This window comes from Triturus cristatus, chromosome 4_1, assembly GCF_964204655.1.
Source record: "Triturus cristatus chromosome 4_1, aTriCri1.1, whole genome shotgun sequence".
Classification (NCBI taxonomy): Eukaryota; Metazoa; Chordata; class Amphibia; order Caudata; family Salamandridae; genus Triturus; species Triturus cristatus.
In genome coordinates this window covers 1,206,412,971-1,206,430,604 of record NC_140585.1, presented here as the reverse complement: position 1 = coordinate 1,206,430,604, position 17,634 = coordinate 1,206,412,971, and the positions used below count along the sequence as shown (strand labels likewise).

Genomic DNA, 17,634 nt, shown 5'->3' with positions numbered 1-17,634 from the left:
TACAAACAAACACCTGGATGACAATGTAATCACAAGTCCACCATCCACTTACACTTCACCCACTCTCATTCAACCAAAACAACTCACTAATCATTTAAGTGCTATTTTAATATTTCTCCAAATATTTGTTTACACACTTCACTTAACCTGCACTCTTACAATCTGTATGTTTAGGTGTTTTACATAAGGAACACATGCTGGCTCATAGGCACTTCAGAGCAATTTGGCACCGCGTAAGGAAAAAAGTGTATAGGTAGTAACACGAAACAGATGGAAACTCATGCTTTGAAAGGTATAAGTAGTCCTTTATTGATAGATTAATTTAAATCTGTTCGATATACATGATCCAAAAAACAATAAAAAGATAGAAGCATTTGTAAGGCATTGAGTACTGGAGCCGGACCAGGACAACTATTGCACAGTCGACAGTATGAGTGTATACCATTCTCGGAAACGAGGCACTAATTCGCGTAAATCAATAATTTAAAAATGAAACCCTCCTTCCTTCCTCAGTGGAGGATTAAAACCAGGATTTAGAAGTGTCCAACCCGAAGAAAAAGTGCATGGTGTTTTATGCCTTAATAGGATAGTGTCGGCTTGTCCAGCCATTTGGCTGAGCCATCTCAAAGACAGGTTGAAGCTGTGTTGCAGCCATACTGATTTTAAGGTTCTGTTAAAAAATGTCTCTCAGAGGGCCGATCAAGTTGGAGGAACACTTCAGATATTAGTGCTGGATTTTCCAGCATCTCAAGGGCTGTCTTGTGGGACCTCGCAGCTTGGCCTAATGGTTGCGTCGGGCTCACTCTTTGCAGACTTGTTACTACTGGGCAATGTTCAGGCTTGCTTGAGAGACCTTGCAGCGTGGCATAATGTTTGCATCAGGTCCCCTTTTTGCAGAACTATACTACTGGGCAGTGTTGGAGTTGTGCTGAAAGAAGCTCTCTCCTGGTAAATCAAGATGGAGGGAAACTTCAGATCAAGTGCTATACTCTTCCAGCTTTTGGAGGCGATCTTAAGGAACCTCACTGCCTTGTGTGATAGTTGTACCGGGTCCCCTCTTAAAGCTATTATGGCTGGACAACATGACCTAATTTGCAAGGATCTTAGAGATGGGCGAGAGAGTTTCTGCCTGCGATTTAGTAGGGCCGGGGAGACACATATTAGATGAAGCAATGTTTCATTGACAGGTGTAAGATGGGTGGTAATTTCAAAAGAAAACTTCTTGTTTTACCAGGAAGTACTTCGATATGCTAGTGGCTGCTTCAATGTACATCTGAGCCCAAGTTTTCAGGTCTTCAGAGCCATGCATCCCAGTACTCCTATCCCGATTAGTAATTGTCCACCCAAATACATATTCAAAATAGAAAATGGGTCATTCCCAGGAACCATTTCTTGCGTCCACTTCTCAAGTTCCACTTGATCTCTGAAAAGCAAAATCGGTCTGCAATTACCAGGATGCTTGTCAAGTAACTGACAAATCCTGTGTGAAATCCATCTGTACAGGAAAGTCTTCAAAACTGTAAGATTGTGTGCCCTTCTGGCCACCTTATCTCCTAAACCCCAACACTGCAAATATCATTTTAGTGTTGGGGTTTAGGTGTCTTCTGTCGTTAGTGCTTACGACAGAAGACACCCTGAAGATCATGAAGAGCATCCACTCCAGAGCACCCTCAGAACCCTGTGTCGCCCCACATCTTCCACAGAGCCGCCACGGCCATCACACCCGAACTACGCTGGATCATCAACTGCTTCCTCAAGACTGCCACATTCCCCAACAACTGGAAACACGCCTAAGTCAACCCCTTCTTTAAGAAACCCTCCGCAGACCCGACGGACCTCAAGAACTTCAGGCCCATCTCACTGCTTCCATTTGCAGCCTAAGTCATCGAAAAGGCCGTCAACATTCAGCTAGCAAACTTCATCAAAACCATCAACGTATTGGACATATCCCAATCCGGATTCAGCAGCAACCACAACATCGCGACCGCCCTACTTGCCGATACCGACATCAGTGTCCCCCTCGACCAGGGCCAAACGGTATCCCTCATCCTCCTGGACCTCTTAGCTGCCGTCGACATCATCTGCCACTGCATACTAGCCACCAGACTCCATGATGCCGACATCCGAGGAAAGGCCCTAGACTGGATACGCTCATTTCTCACTGGCAGAACTCAGTGAGTCCGACTCCTGCCCTACCTTTCAGAACCAACAAAGAACAGATGTGGAGTACCCCAGGAATCCTCCCTCAGCCCCACTCTCTTCAACACCTACATAGCCCCCCTCGCAAACATCATCAGAGACCAGAGGCTCAACATCGTCTCCTACGCCGACGACACCCAGCTCATCCTCTCCCTCACCAAGGAACCCAACATCCCTAGGCACAACTTCCAAGAAGGGATGAAAGCTGTCACAATGTGGATGAAGGACAGCTGCCTGAAAACCAACTCTGAGAAAACAGAAGTCCTCATCCTTGGCTCGACCCCCTCAGCATGGGACGACACCTGGTGGCCCCCGCCCTTCTAAATCCCCCCACCCTGACAGACCACGCACTAAACCTCGGCATCATACTGGACTCATCACTCACTATACCGCCATATCAACACCATATCCTCAGCCTGCTTCAACACCCTCTGCATACTTCAGAAAATGACATATGGATCCCCTTAAAATCCAGAAAAACGGTCATGCATGCCCTCTTCACTAGCAGACTACAGCAACACCCTCTACGCCGGAATCAACAACTCCTTCAAAAGCTCCAGAACGCCTCAGCCAGACTGATCCCAGACATCCCCCTCTGCAACCACATCACCTAACACCTCTGCAACCTCCACTGTCTCCCCATTGAAAGAAGAATAACCATCAAGCTCCAAACACAGGCATACAAGACCCTCCACAGCATCGGACCAGCATACCTAAACAACCGCCTCTCCTTCCACACACCCAAGAGAAACCTCCAATCAGCCGACCTCTGTATGGCCACCATGCCATGCATCTACAAGACCAGAAGGGTGGGGGGGGAAGGAGAGGTCCTTCTCCTACCTCGCAACCAACACCTGGAACTACCTCCCCATCCACCTCCGGCAAAGCCCGACACTGCTCCAGTTCAGGAGAGACCTCAAGACCTGGCTCTTCAGATGACCAAAGCACCCTTCGGAGCCAACCCCCCCCCCCCCCACGCCTTGAGACCCTCGCGGGTGAGTAGTTGCGATATACAAACCCCTGATTGATTGATTGCTTGTTCACTGTCCTGTGTAGACCATTAAAGTTGAAGGTCCCCATTTCTTAGAACTTCCAATTTGCTTTACATGCACAGGACAATGAAACGACTTGGCAAGTATTACACATTTTTGTCATAGGGAAAGTCTGGGATTGGAACTCAGCCTCTTGGCAGCTAAGGTGAAAAGATTTTCGGAGACAAAAAAGGCATTTTCCCATTCAAGGGCACCGTTAACCCTAGAAGGAAGCCTTTATTTTAGGCATTTGTTTCACTCTGACGCCCTCTTGAGGCCATACACAGTGAGGGTACAAGGCAGTTGCGTGAAGCCTCATTAAGGTAGCACCAGCCCTCCCTCATGGATCCAGAGCCAACAGCATAGCAACCAGACCATATTTCATACATGGCCTTTATGCTCACCACATAGGTTTGAAAGTCCTCTATGAATCCGTTAAATGTTGAAATTCAAACTCATGAAAATGATAACTGACCATTTAGACAATGGCAAATCTCCAAATTCCCAGGGTTCCACATAACTCAGGGGTGCCAATTTCATCGACCTCAGAAATACAAAATGGATGAAAGGCTGAGCCAGGCACACCTGGTTAATCGTATTTGTCCAGCAGATTTCTAATGAAACCGCACTGTCACACTGACCTATATTCAGTACCTGTCTTTTCTGTGCAGGCTTAGAATTTATCAACGTAAATGGCGAACATGGTGCACAGAGCTGCAACCCTTTTTAAAGAGAACGCACCAATCTTTCGTTCATTTTTTCAGATCCCGGCAGGGCCAGAACTAGTATTTAGATTTGATGTTGTGTAAACTTTTAAGAATTCATTTGCTACTTGTTTTACAAAAGCATGTTACAAAAGTAATCGCTCATGTGTTCCCAAAGCAATTGTACTCGCTTGATTGAAACTATGGGATGGAAGGCTACGGGCTGCGAGAGACACCAAACCGGGGACCTTCAGGTTACCTACAGATGTCAGCAGCGAGCGCTTAACACGCCGAACTATTTCCCTGGCGTATGAGTAAGGACATACAGATTTCAAACACCATCTAAAAAACACACCACAGAAATGAATTGCTCTTTCTGCAATTAAAATTATGCTGCAAAAGAAGCTAGAAAAAACTCACCTGTAACAAGTGGGGGTTTCTTCCCGCGATTTCGGAAGACAGAGACGATGCAAAAAAAAGCAAAAGAAACAGATATTGAAATGAAAAGTTTAGCCCACACTGTAAAGAGACCCAGCGATGCCCACATACCCAGAAGTCACTGCCTTTCTCCCCTGATATTTATAGATATTAGTTCAACAAACTTGCAGCAGCTGGTGGGAGCGGAGCCTTCGGATTGGATGGCAGACACGGCGACCTTATATTTGAAAGGTCAAGTTTAAATGGGAGAGGGCTGGGTTAGTGCGCATTTCATTCATTCATCAGTACAATTAGGGTTTATTCGATGCAACTTTCATGTGACTGATTCGTAGCCCAGAGCTTTTTAATATATTAGTCTGCCTTTGGTAGGGCATACTTAAAAGCATGATATAACAAGCATCGGCAAAGCTAAAACGTCTGAACACGGCAGACTGAAGCTATGGTTGGCATGTTTTAATTATTACTACAAACTCATACTAACATGTAAGACAAAAATAACATTCCACCATCTTAAAACCGTGACCAGATGCTTGCAATAAAAATTTATAATTTAAAAATAAATTAACCATCGTGTATAATTTTAACAGAACAGCACGGGTACTTCCTAGAAGCAGGTGAAGTTTTGAAGCACATCACACAAAAATATAATTATTATTACCACAAAAAGATAGGTTAGCTTTAAAATACTGTAACCTGAAGACATAGTTTAAGCACACAAGGCTGACTATAAAAAAAGAAGTCAAAAAAGGAAAAAAGAAAAAGATAACAGCGCTGGAAAAGTATTAGCCCATCAGCCCTAGGCCAAAATGTATTTATTGTTCAGGTGGATTTGCATATATGATCATGTAAGACACTTTGCTCGGAGAGCAAAAGAGCCAAAGGCTGAAGTGAGCGGACCAACTGCCCCGCCCTGTGTGTGTGACATGTTCAAAGGCAAAAAATAGAGGATAGCTGAACACACCAATGGACAGGGAGGGCTGACACAAAGGCCCAAGTACAAAGCGCACTTCTTAGGCACATGTGCACATGGAATCGGGTAAAATACCTCCCACACAGTGCAAGAAAGTCAATGGCTGAAGTCGGCTGCTCCGTTGCCGCATGCTGTATGCTGTGTTGAGCAGAAGCAAAAAGTAAATGACAGTCGAACAGACTAGACCGACTGATGAGAAGGCCAGACTCAAAGTCCCTCTATGGGGCCAATTACAAGTCTGGCGGCTCACGGACTGCTAGACTCGTGGGGGGTGCAGCGGTGGCGGTCTCCCAACTGCCCTATTACAATAAGGGCAGTCGGACTGCCATTGCCCCACCACAGCCGCCAGGGAACCACCAGTCGCTGGCTGTGTTGCGGCAGTCAGGAGACAGTAATATGCTTGGCGAGACCGCCACAGTCCTGCCAAGCATATTACAAGTTTCCTCTCTGCCATAGTTTGAAAACCGTGGTGTAGAGGAAACAAAGGGGGGGCCCTACAAGGCCCCATGGTGCCTCATGCCCTGTGGATGCATACAGAGTGTGCATGCACACTAGATCCTGCATGGCATGTGTGAGAAGTTGGCCTGATATGTAGTGCTCACTATTCTAGTGATCACTGTGTATCATTCCAAACGACCCTTATTGATGATTGGTTGTAAGTCAACCTTATAGACCAGCTATCCTAGTAGCGCGGATACGAGCAGTCTTGAGGCTAAACTCTAGAGGGCGTGTTAAGCCAGCTGTTTACCATCACATATACCCCTTGAATACCAAGTGAAAGGACACCACACAAGTTGTTATGAAAATAAAGGATATTTATTTATAACAAGACTACCCTGGCTCTTTATGAGTCAGGGAGCTAAGCACACTACAAAACTCTTATGAAAATACTTCTGGTTGCACAATTTACACAAGGGCCCGAAGGGCACGAAACCATTTACACTGCAGTGGAATGGGAAAGGTTGGATAGTTGAAAGTTACTGATTCCGGAGGAATCCGATCAGTGGGACTAAACGAAAAAGGAACTGGACACTTGTTGAGCGAACCTGCGATGGAGCACCGAAATGCTCGAGTTACCTAGCCCAGAGGCTGCGTGAAGTTCGGCAAGATGTCGGGAGTCCTCGTTGTAGTCTCAGGAGCCTGAAAGAAGAAGTTGCTGGCAGGCGACCAGTGTCGATGTTCAGCGAGATCCAAGCCTGGATCGGGGATGAAGGAAAACCTGAAAGCAGAGGGGACTCAGTTCTCAACCGCTAGCCAGCGATCGTGTGGGTACCAGGAAGGTACCGGCTGAAGTCACCTCGACCAGGTGGGTGGATGACGTCGGACTCGGCTGTTCCTTGGACCAGGAGGCGCGGCGGCGACCCGGAGGGAGGGCGAGCTGTTCCACGAAGGTGTCTGCTGTCGATGATGCTGGGCCCAGGAATGGGGCAGCAGGTCTTGGCAGTGGCAAGCCCACGTGGGGGAGTCAAGATGACGTCTGGAGTGGACCAGGAGGGTCCGGGGTACTCCTCTGTTGAAGGGGAGCAAGAGCCAGTCTGGAGCAACCAGACCAGTGATGAAAGTCTGTCGTGGTGCGTCGTGAAGAGGGCCACAAGCCGGTCGGCGGGTGGTCGGACAACGCGGTGAGCAGTAAGGAGCAGAAGGGCCCCCACGCAGATCCTGTGGATGCTGGGGAGACAGACTTCGGTGCTGGAGCTGCTCAGGGTTAGGGCTTCTCAAACCCTAGGTGCACTCACTCGAGGGTCCCTCGGTGGGCGTGCTAGATAAGCGTCGTGCAGGTTCTGAAGATGGCCGGTCCCGCAGGTCTCGTCACACCTACGAATCTCAGCTGGGCTGATGATGTAGGTAGAGGTCAGAGATGGCAGGGACTCGGGTCTCGTCGAGCTGGGCAGTCTTGATCCGTAGGAGAGACGTACAGCAAACCGCAAGCGCTTAGGTGGTGCCTGCTGGTGCAGGGTGGCTACTCCTTAGCCACAAGGGAGAGTCTTCAGAAATAGTCAAGAGTTCCTTTCGTGGAAAGTAGTTCAAGATTCAGAATTATCCAATTTGGGAAGGGGACTCGCTCCTACCTTTATTCTAAGAAAAGGGGCTGGCCCGTGACTAGGTCCTACCTATGGGTGGGGCCAGGAGGGGGGTGGTTACACCCCTATCCTTTGTCCGGCTTCGCCCCAGCTCAGGGGCAGGGTTGCCCCCGAAACTGGTTTGAGCCGGGCTATGCACAGTGAGCACCGGGGTGCCACTTGCAATCACCTTCCTTTCAGCCCTGCCTACCTGGGATACACAAACCCTGTCTGGGATGGCGCTAACACCGCCCTCGACAGGAAACCCTTTGTCCAAGCTCCCTCCGCTGGAAGGTCTCCCAGCAGCAGGAGGTCAGACTTGTGTCTGGTGGCAGCATCCATTTTGTGATGCTGAGGCTTGAGTCAACTTCTAACCGGGGTTCAAGGTTACTTCCAATGTCGTGCCCCTCTAAAAGGGGGGAATGCTAACCTCGTCGCCAGAATTGGCGAGGGGTTCGTATCCCAATTTGTATGACACCTTACTCGACATGTGTGGGTGATGCGATGCCAAAGTTAGCAAATAACCGCAAGGATTATAATGCATGTTAAAGTAGTTGGCCCGCGTCACCATGGAACGGCTATTAGGACTTGGTTCCGCAAGCCGTCGACGGGCTCAGCTCGCGCCAGAGCACCGTCCCACATGATTCCCAGCACTCTGCCTTCAGGATTGATAAGGCCTGCCATAGGAGTGACTGATAGGAATCCATGTGCCCATTTTAGGGTTAGGTGTAGGAATACTACACCTACAGCAACGGGTGATTACACCACCTTGCCCCAGCTGTCGTGCAGCCAGTTGTGTCAGGTTTGGACGGCCATCCAAGGGTGGCATAATACATGCTGCAGCCCCTGGTAGGCCCTGGGTACACCGATGCCCTGGATACCTGTGGTATGCTGAGACAGGGACTGACAAGGCGGCCCAGTTCCAATTAGTGGATGCACCTAACGTACATGTGTGTTAATTTCGAGAGAGAACAGCTAGGCTGTGGGTCTGATTGGCAGGCCCACAGCCAGGGAAAGTCGTAAACCAATGAAGCAAAAGCAAAAATTTGGGTGATCATAGGATTGCAGACCCTACTCTCCTACAGCATGGACTTTACAATCTATGCTGTGTAGGAACTTTTTTCGGTGTTCTCATTGCAGTGCCCATTTTTAGAGGCACCATCGTGGGAACGCCAATAAAAAGCCCACCAGAGAAGAGGAAACTCCTAATCTGGCAGGAGGCCAAACCATGGCATTGGCAGTGCGGCGACGGGGTGAACCCAGAGCCATATTGCCAAAGTAGTAATCAGGCTCTATGTGTGTATATTTATGATTTGTTTTCATTACATGAGGCTGATAAGGCAGCTAAAGTTGTCCCATGGCCAGACATAAAAATACACTAATGAACCGTCCATGCAAATACACATTAATGGCATCATTCTGAGTGCCCCGCTACTCTGAGTGGTGATATCGCACCCAGTACATACCCATACCATATCGTACAGTATTTACCAAGTGAGGTATTACCCACCCGTTCTAAGTTCCACAAGCTAGACTGAAGTATAGCATGCAGTACCCTAGTCTGCTCACCTGTGTTCAGCATTTTTTACTCTGTTTCACCATGTTCCTTTGGACACATTTTTACCAAGATTTTTTGGAGAAATGAATTTGAGCAAAATAGGGGACGAGCAGTAATCAATTCAAAACGCAGAATCCCAATTCAGGAATAGATATCTGTTTGCACCCGACTCAAAATCTATATGGCACATGGAAAGTGGGTCATTGCGGGTTGTTTACTCATACCATGTAATATTGGTGACAAATCAAATACTGCATAATGAAAAATCAATGGACCTGTATCTCCGGATAAGAGGCTTACCCCAATCAAGTGAGTGGTCAAAAGACAAGGTTAGACTGTAATCCACGGTTGAAAAAGCATGAACCAAGGATAACTCTGGTTTGCCTGTAAGCAATAAAATACAACGGGACAGACAGACCAAATTTGGACAATCTGGTCCAATGACGTTATTGTCAATGTAAGAAGAGTTGCAATTATAAATAGGCCGAAGGAAACAATAAGATGCATGTGTAAATCAGAAGATGTAGTTTTTCAAAACCTGAAATTGTGGTGAATGTGAAAATGAACTACAGGAAAAGGCAAAAATGGTCAAATATGTTGGAAACCGTGAACTACATGATCCATTCAACATAGTTTCAAGGCTAAAGTCTTTTAAAACAATTCAACTTGAAATCTTCCACAGTTTTGTTTTGAGGAGTTTTATATAGTGCGAACTAGACCCAAAGGTATCAGAACGCTTTATATGAGCACCAGTTGCGTTACAGACTGACACATTCATTTGTAGATCTCGCCTAGGCAGAGCTTGCGCTGTCTCTTCAAGACATGTTGTATTTAGGTATGGACTTGAAGCTCCTCCCACCCTCTGCCCATATTTTTCATTGGCTTTTACAAGCCAATGAAAAATTGTAAAAGTAATTGTAAATGTTGACTTCTGATTTGTTAATAGGCTTATTAGTCCCTCCTTAGTATCTCCCTGTCTTCTGTTGTTACCTCCCATGAGGACTGGCCCTCTTACATGTGTCCTTACTCAGGAGCTTTCATTAGCAGTTCTGAGAACTATTTACTTAACTAATGCCGTTCTCGGGATGCCAGCTTCAGCAATGGTGGCTGCTTCCTGCCTAACAGACTTGGCATCTGCATTTCTTGGTTTCCTTCTCATCAGTCATCAGATGCGTTCCAAGGGCATTTGTTCCTGCACTTCCCACTCCAGTGTTATGTTTACTTTGTGGCTGGCTCGTTTTTTTTTTTTTTTTTTTTTTAAATTGCTTAGATCCCGGGCAGGAGATTAAGTGATTTTCTAATAATTACAGAATGTTGAGCCAAGGCTGGACCACTGGTCCCCAGCTCCCGAGTCGGCTGCTCTGACCGCTGAACCACATCCTCTCCCTCTGGTTTCCTTTCAGTAAGTACCCCATACAAATCCGAGTCACTCATTACCAGCACTCGCAAGAAAGACTAGGGCTCTGGGGGAGATGTTATCTCACGCCGGGTCATTCCACGCTCATCTCTGAGGTCGTTAATTATTTAACCCCTTCGCCGCGGCAGGAATTCCGCAGCGGCGCTGGGGGGGTTTGGGGGCAGTTGCGGGTCCGCTGTGCTCGTGACGGAACCACTCCGTCACGAGTCACGGTTGAGCTGTGCTCATGACGGAGTGGTTCCGTCACGTCTCCGCCCACTGCGCTAATCGCCCGCACAGGCGGGGAATTAACGCCGCGTGGGCGGAGCGGCCGCCAACGGCCGCAGCATGACAAAACCACTCCGTCATGAGCACAGCGCAACCGTGGCTCATGACGGAGTGGTTCCGTCATGAGCGGGGAAGGTGTTAAAAGCCCTTGTGTCTGGGCACTGCAAATGTGAAACATCACTTTATATTTCAGAATGTTTATGCGCCCCTCCTCGCCAGTAGGGGTGGCTGCGGTCGACTGGCGAAGAGGAAGCCTAGAGGTGGAAGGGGGAAGATGCGAGCTGCTCTCGGGGTAGGCAGGGAAGGACCTGGAGGAGGAGGAGAGGGATCAGGAGTAGGACTCAAGGAGAGCAGCGGTGCTGCGAGAAGGCTCAGCCCCATTCCTCCTTCTCGCACTATGCTCCGAAACCTGAGGATCAGCTGAGGCAGAAGAGAGAAGCAGGCGGCAGCCAGAAGCACAACAAGCATCTGCAATGCAATGGGTCTCTCATTTGCGAGCGTTTGAGCTATTGGCATTGTAAATTACAATGCCTTTCATCTATGTGTTGCTCTTTAAAACATAAATAAAAAGCATTGCCATTTACTATGCCAATAGCTTAAACTCTCGCAAATGCGAGACCTATTACATTGCAAATGCTTGTTTTGTTAGGCACGGGGAGATTTGCCCAGAATCCCAGGATGTTGAGCGTCTCTGACGACTCGAACTGGTTCTCCAGCTCAGAGGTCGTCGCTCTAGCCGTTAGGTCACATCCTCTCCCATGGAGAAAGCCAATCTACAGCAGTATATGTGAACTACCTAAACTGAGCATGCAATATGTGCTTCACCATCGCAGCGTAAAACTGGTATGACACAACGTGCTATACATGGACAATGCGCATTTTACCATGGTAGTACATGCTTTACAGTGGCAATCTGCAAACTTTGAAGCTACACCCTCCTTTACATGAGGAATGAGAACATTGGCATGGTAATATACACTGTGCTACGCCACTGCGAGAAACTGGATTATTATTTGAGGGGGTAAGTACTTACCTCAAGTAATAATCATAATCCTTGTCAGGGTGAACCACTGAAGTAATTAATGAAACCTGACCTCATGCCCCTGGTAGCAATGGCGCAGGGCAGACAGGCTTAACTTAGAGGCTACGTGTATAGTAGTTATGCAGTACCAAAACAGTAACATAGTCAAAATGCACTGTATTAAAAATCCAGAAACGAATGAGTAAAATAGAGTAAACTTTTATAAACAACAAGCATTGGCAAAGCCAATAGTCTCAGCTCTGCAAGAGCTATAGGCTTTGGCAATGTGTTTTAGCCATGTTGTACGCTTGTGTAGCTGCTGTTCACCCTGGCTAAATGATAGTGGAGTGGGGTGGGGTGGATTGGTATATTATTGGAGTGGAGTAGGATAGAGACTGGAGTGGAGTACATTGGGCAAGATTGCAGTTGAGTGGGGTAGATTGGAGCAGAGTGGGGTAGATTGGAGCAGAGTGGGGAAGATCTGGGTATACTGGAGTGGGGTAGACTGAGGAAAGTTGAAGTGGGGTAGATTGAGTGGAATGAGGTGGAGTGGGGTAGACTGGGGCGCAGTGGTATAGGGTAGATTGGAGTGGAGTGGTGTAGTAAGCTGGCTCTTTATGCAACATATCAATAATCCGATTTACCATCTAGAGAGTCCAGGAGTTCTCTTATAAATGGACAGGTGCTTGCTCTGGCAATCCTAAGGTGCTCCATTAGGGGAACTGTGTGGTTGAGCAGCCTTAACCAAGAGGAGTGCAAGTCATCTGCAAATACACACGATCAATAAATGACTCACGACTCAAGAAGGAGATCCACACCAATTTATAAAAATGGCAAGTATCTTTATATATGTTCAGCGAGAAATCTTTCAGGTAAGTAAGTTTTTAAATATAAAATATTTTCTGTTAATAAAGTGGCCACCGTGCAATTTTTGAGTTCAGCAATGTTATCCTATGGAAGGGAAAACAAGTTCTGCAAACAGGTATAGTACAGCGACTTACGGGGCCAATCTCCAGGAGTTAAGGTGAGTCGTGAGCAAGGTCCAAGGCAGCACGAACAGTACATCACCAGCAGCACAAGGGCAGCCGGGTGCAGGGTGTAAAACAGCGTTGGGGCACCAATGTTATTTTATTGAGATCAGTCTCTGTGAAACGAAGCTGCATGCTCTGGCTAGGAGTTGAGTCAGGTTGGACCAACAGGGGGTCTCAGGCCTCTTGATGCTCAGGTACGGGGGGACACCTTTGGTCCTCTTCTCTAAGGTCCAGGGACGACAGAGGCAGAGGTGTCTTTAGGCGTCGGGTTTTTCCTTACCGGAGCGATCACAGTATAGGTGCATGAGGCAGCAGGCAATGTCGCAGGGGCCACGAGGGGTAAAACCAAAATTGATTAGGGCTCTGGAGGGCTGGGGGACCTTGTTGTCACCATTGGCCCACTTCGACTCAGGCTTGGAGCAACGGCTGCAGTGGTGGCTGCAGGTGTCGGGTTTTAGCGCTTTCGGAGGCCTCAGACTCCTTTCTTTTGGAGTTGCTGCAAGACGCAGGGAACAGGTCCGTTATCACATGGGAGGTCTGGGTTCTTTATCAAAGGCAGGCAGTCCTCCCAAGTTTCTGGAGTCAACAGCTGCAGGACAAGTCAACTTTGGCACAGTTTTGGATGAGGGATGCAGACAGCTTGGCGGGGCTGGTAGCAGGTCAGCTGCTTCTTCTTTCCTTCCTGCTTCTGCGGCTCTTCGGTGTCCTATCTCTACTTAGGTCATCAGGATCTGCTTCTCTGGTGCCAGGGACTCCCCTAAATACTGAATTTAAGGGCATCAGGAGAGTGTAGGGTAGTAGCCAATGGGCTACTGACCCTTGGGGTCACTACGCCCCCTATATGACCACTTCCCGTGGTAAGTGAGCATTACCCTGTCCCAGAATTCCTACGTATGCCATCACAAAGATGGCTTCTTATGAAAAATTGTGTCCACCTACGTGTAGTCCACCTTAGGAGAGGTACTAGCCTGGGGGTGGCATGCATACCTGACTAGCTAATTTTCCTGCCTGTTCAGATGTCACAGGGGTTCTGGACAAGGGGGTTGGCTTCATTTCCTGTGAGGGGGAGCCAGATCTTCGCACTTTAAAGGCGGCAGCTATTTGAAGCTTGCCGGCCTAGGAAGTCTAATCAGCAGGTCATCCTGTGGGAGGGGGTGTTACACCATCTTCCCGAACAAGGTTTTGTTCTGGGTCTCGTGAGAGCAACAGCTCTCACCCTAGGAGGTCAGAACAGTGTCTTGGGTGGCAAGATGGCAGAAGCCAGTCAGGGAGCACACCAGAAGCTGGTAGGTTTTCCGGGGGTACCTTTAAGGTGCCCTCTGGGTGCATGTATTGGTAAACCCATCACTGGAATCAGTGTGGGTTTATCAATATGAGATGTTTGATACCAAACATCCCTATCTTTAGTGAAGCCATCATGTAGCTGGGGAACTCGTTTTCACCAGTGTACAGCACATGTTTTGAAATGGCTTACCTGGCCACTTGCACTGGCAGTAATAGGACTGACCAGCACAGGGCCATATCTGCTCATGCAGGTATGCCCTCACATTTACTATTCAGTACCCTGCCTTAGGGCTGTGAGGCCTGCTGTAGGGGTGACTTACAAATATGAGTCAGTCAAAACATATGTTTATTTAGACCTCAGTCTTTTAAACAAAGATTCTTAAAAGCACAAGTAGCGAATAAGACCAGTAGGAAACATTCAATATAAAACAAAATATAAAATACAGTTAAAACACAATTCATTCAATCACATACAAATCTACACCTCCTTAAGCATCACAGAGAATTTAAAAAAAACTCCACTCAATTCAATAAAAATATCTCAGTTTGACTGTAAAAATGTATACATAGACAGCAAAAATCACCTCTTAGCTCATTTCAACCAATAATTTACTTGCTTGCCCCATAGGCCTAATATCATATTTAAAAAAAATAGGTTTTAAAAAGGACTTCGGTTGAGCTAAAAACCACAGACAATCCACAAGGGTGTGACTTAAATCCCCTTTCGTGTTGAAACCACAATTACACATTTTTCCTTCAATTAGCAGAATTCCGTGCCTTTCTGACATCAGAGCTTGATTTAACCCACATCTAAATCTCAAGAGACTTTAACACATCTTGATATTGGAAAGTCTCTCCAGATAGGGAAAGGTCTCACCTCCCATCCATGAATTTATCAAGTGGGAGACATATTGTTTTTTCTTTGAATATATAAGATCCTCCTCCCTGGAGACCTGCTTTGTTCTTCTCAACTCCTCCTTACTCACACCTACCTGGTCAATAATATCTTCTATTTTTTTTTTAGTTCCCTGCAACAAGTTAAGATCCTCTGTCTAACTTAACGGGCCATGGTTAGCTCACTTTGTAATATCTGCCTTTTACATTGCAGAGATTTTAGAGATATCCTCACAAACTATTTGTATGCAAAGTATTATCTCCACATGTGCAAAGTGCTTCTACCCCATCAAGCCCAGTTACACTCTAACTGCCTGAACTATAGAAGATGGGAGAGAGAGTATTCTTTTTATGCACTTTCCTTCTTCAAGGTCCCAACTTTTTTTGGCCTTTATGCCAACCACCTCAACATCATACTAAAACTGTGGCCTGATAGGCCGCCAGCAATGGCCGCAGGGAGGGCCCCCATAGTGATTGTCAAATTTCTTCAGTCTCCCTACTGATGAGAGTGCCAAGGCTTGTGTCGAGGCAAGGTGATCCTTCCAGCCTAAATCATGGGAGAACCACACCCCTAAATACTTCTATTTGTTAACTCTCTCTATCTTTACTTTATCTATTGCCCAAGCCAAGCTTTTCCTCAACTTTCATATCAGGAGCACTTTGGCCTTTTCCATATTTATTTAAAAAAAATTATTCTTGCAGTAATCAGCAAATATATTTAATTTTCCCTTAAGACCAATTCCTGTCAAATCAAAAATCACCAAATTGTCCGTATATTAAAGACAGCTAACATGCATGCCATTCATTTTTGGGCTAAACGTATTCGACTGACTTAGAACTGTAGGGAGATCAGCAAAGACCAGGGAAAATAATGTTGGTGCCAATACACACTCTTGTCTCTGTCAATTTCTTATATTAATTCTCTTAGAAAGGGATCCCCCACTTTCCAGTTCTAATTGGGCCCAATTATCCATTTGGAGTTTCTGTAAGATTAAACCGAAGTCTTTGGGGATTCCATATTTCTTTAAAGCTTCCCATAACAAGACTCGATCAATAGAATCTAATGCACAACTAAAATCTACAAAACAACAGGCCAGTACCCACACTGCTTTATAGATTTCTTAGCAATGGCCAATAAACTAAAACAGTGATCAATCATGAAGTGGCCCTCCTTAAAACCACCCTGTTCATGCAGGATAATTCAATTTGCTCCTGCCCACTCCTTTAACATCCCCAAGAGGATTTTTGAAAAGACCTTGTCAATCAATCAATCAATCAATAATTTGTAAAGCGCACTACATACCTGTGAGGGTTTCAAGGTGCTGGGGGAGGGGGGGATGCTGCTGTTATTGGTCGAAGAGCCAGGTCTTGAGTTGTCTCCTGAAGGTCAGCAAGTCTTCGGTTTGTCGCAGGTAGAGGGGGAGGGTGTTCCAGGTTCTATCGGCTCGATGGGAGAAGGATCTGCCTCCGGAAGTGGCTCTCCGGATGCGTGGTACCGTGGCCAGGGCGTGGTCAGCGGAGCGGAGTTTCCTGTTGGGTACGTAGAAGGAGAGCCGACTGTTGAGATAGGCTGGGCCGGTTTTGTGGAGAGCTTTGTGTGCGTGGATCAGGAGCTTGAAGGAGATTCTTTTGTCGACTGGGAGCCAGTGCAGGTTCCTCAGGTGGGGGGTGATGTGGTCGCGGCGCGGGACGTCGAGGATCAGGCGTGCAGAGGCGTTCTGGATTCTCTGTAGTCTGTTAATGAGCTTGGCCGAGGCTCCGGCGTAGAGGGCGTTTCCGTAGTCGAGTCTGCTGCTGACTAGGGCCTGGGTGACAGTCTTCCTCGTGTTTGTCGGGATCCATCTGTAGATCTTGCGAAGCATGCTAAGGGTGTTGAAGCAGGTGGAGGAGACTGCGTTGACTTGTTTGGCTATGGAGAGTTTCGAGTCGAGGATGACTCCCAGGTTGCGTGCGTAGTCGGTGGGTGCCGGGGGGGGGGGACCCCAGTGACGTGGGCCACCAGGAGTCGTCCCAGGCGGAGGGGTTGGACCCGAGGATGAGGATTTCCGTCTTGTCTGTGTTCAGTTTGAGGCAGCTGTCCTCCATCCAGTCTGCGAGGGCCTTCATTCCCAGGTGGAGATTGGATTTGGCGGTGAAGGGGTCCTTGGTGAAGGGAGAGGATCAGCCTAGTGTCGTCGGCATAGGAGATTATGTTGAGGTCGTGTTGTCGGGCGATGCGTGCCGTGGAGCCATGTAGACGTTGAACAGCGTCGGGCTGAGGGACGATCCCTGAGGGACGCCGCAGATGATCTTGGAGGCATCCGAACGGTACGCGGGGAGGCGGACTCTCTTGAGTTCTGCCAGAGAGGAAGGAGGTGGTCCAGTCCAGGGCCTTGTCTCGGATCCCTGCGTCGTGGAGGCGTGAGCGTAGTGTGCGGTGGCAAACGGTGTCGAAGGCGGCGGAGAGGTCCAGGAGGATGAGGGCCGCAGTCTCACCGTTGTCCAGCAGGATCCTGATGTCGTCTGTGGTGGCGATGAGGGCGGTCTCGGTGCTGTGGTTGCTGCGGAATCCTGATTGGGACGGGTCCAGGATGATGTTGTCTTCGAGCGGGGTGTTTACTATCTTCTCGATGACCTTTGCTGGGAACGGAAGCAGGGAGATGGGCCGGAAGTTCCTGAGGTCGCTCGGATCCGCCTTGGGTTTCTTCAGTAGGGCGTTGATCTCTGCGTGCTTCCAGTTCTCAGGGAAGGTGGCGGTCTTGAAGGAGAGGTTGATGATTT

The 17,634-nt window shown here is 47.7% G+C and overlaps 1 protein-coding gene across 3 annotated transcripts in view; it reads right to left on the bottom strand.

Moving 5' to 3' along the window:
* LOC146856404 (ATP-dependent 6-phosphofructokinase, muscle type-like) overlaps positions 1–17,634 on the bottom strand; it is a 334,110-nt gene that overhangs the window by 200,041 nt on the left and 116,435 nt on the right. The window contains exon 1 of one of the 3 annotated variants that reach the window (XM_085654531.1): positions 4,355–4,508. The exons of the other annotated variants lie outside the window; for them this stretch is intronic. Within the exon in view, the coding sequence (XP_085510657.1) occupies positions 4,355–4,481 (127 nt within the window). The 5' untranslated portion in view covers positions 4,482–4,508. Of the gene's footprint in view, positions 1–4,354; positions 4,509–17,634 lie in introns of those variants that run through there. 3 annotated transcript variants of the gene reach the window in all.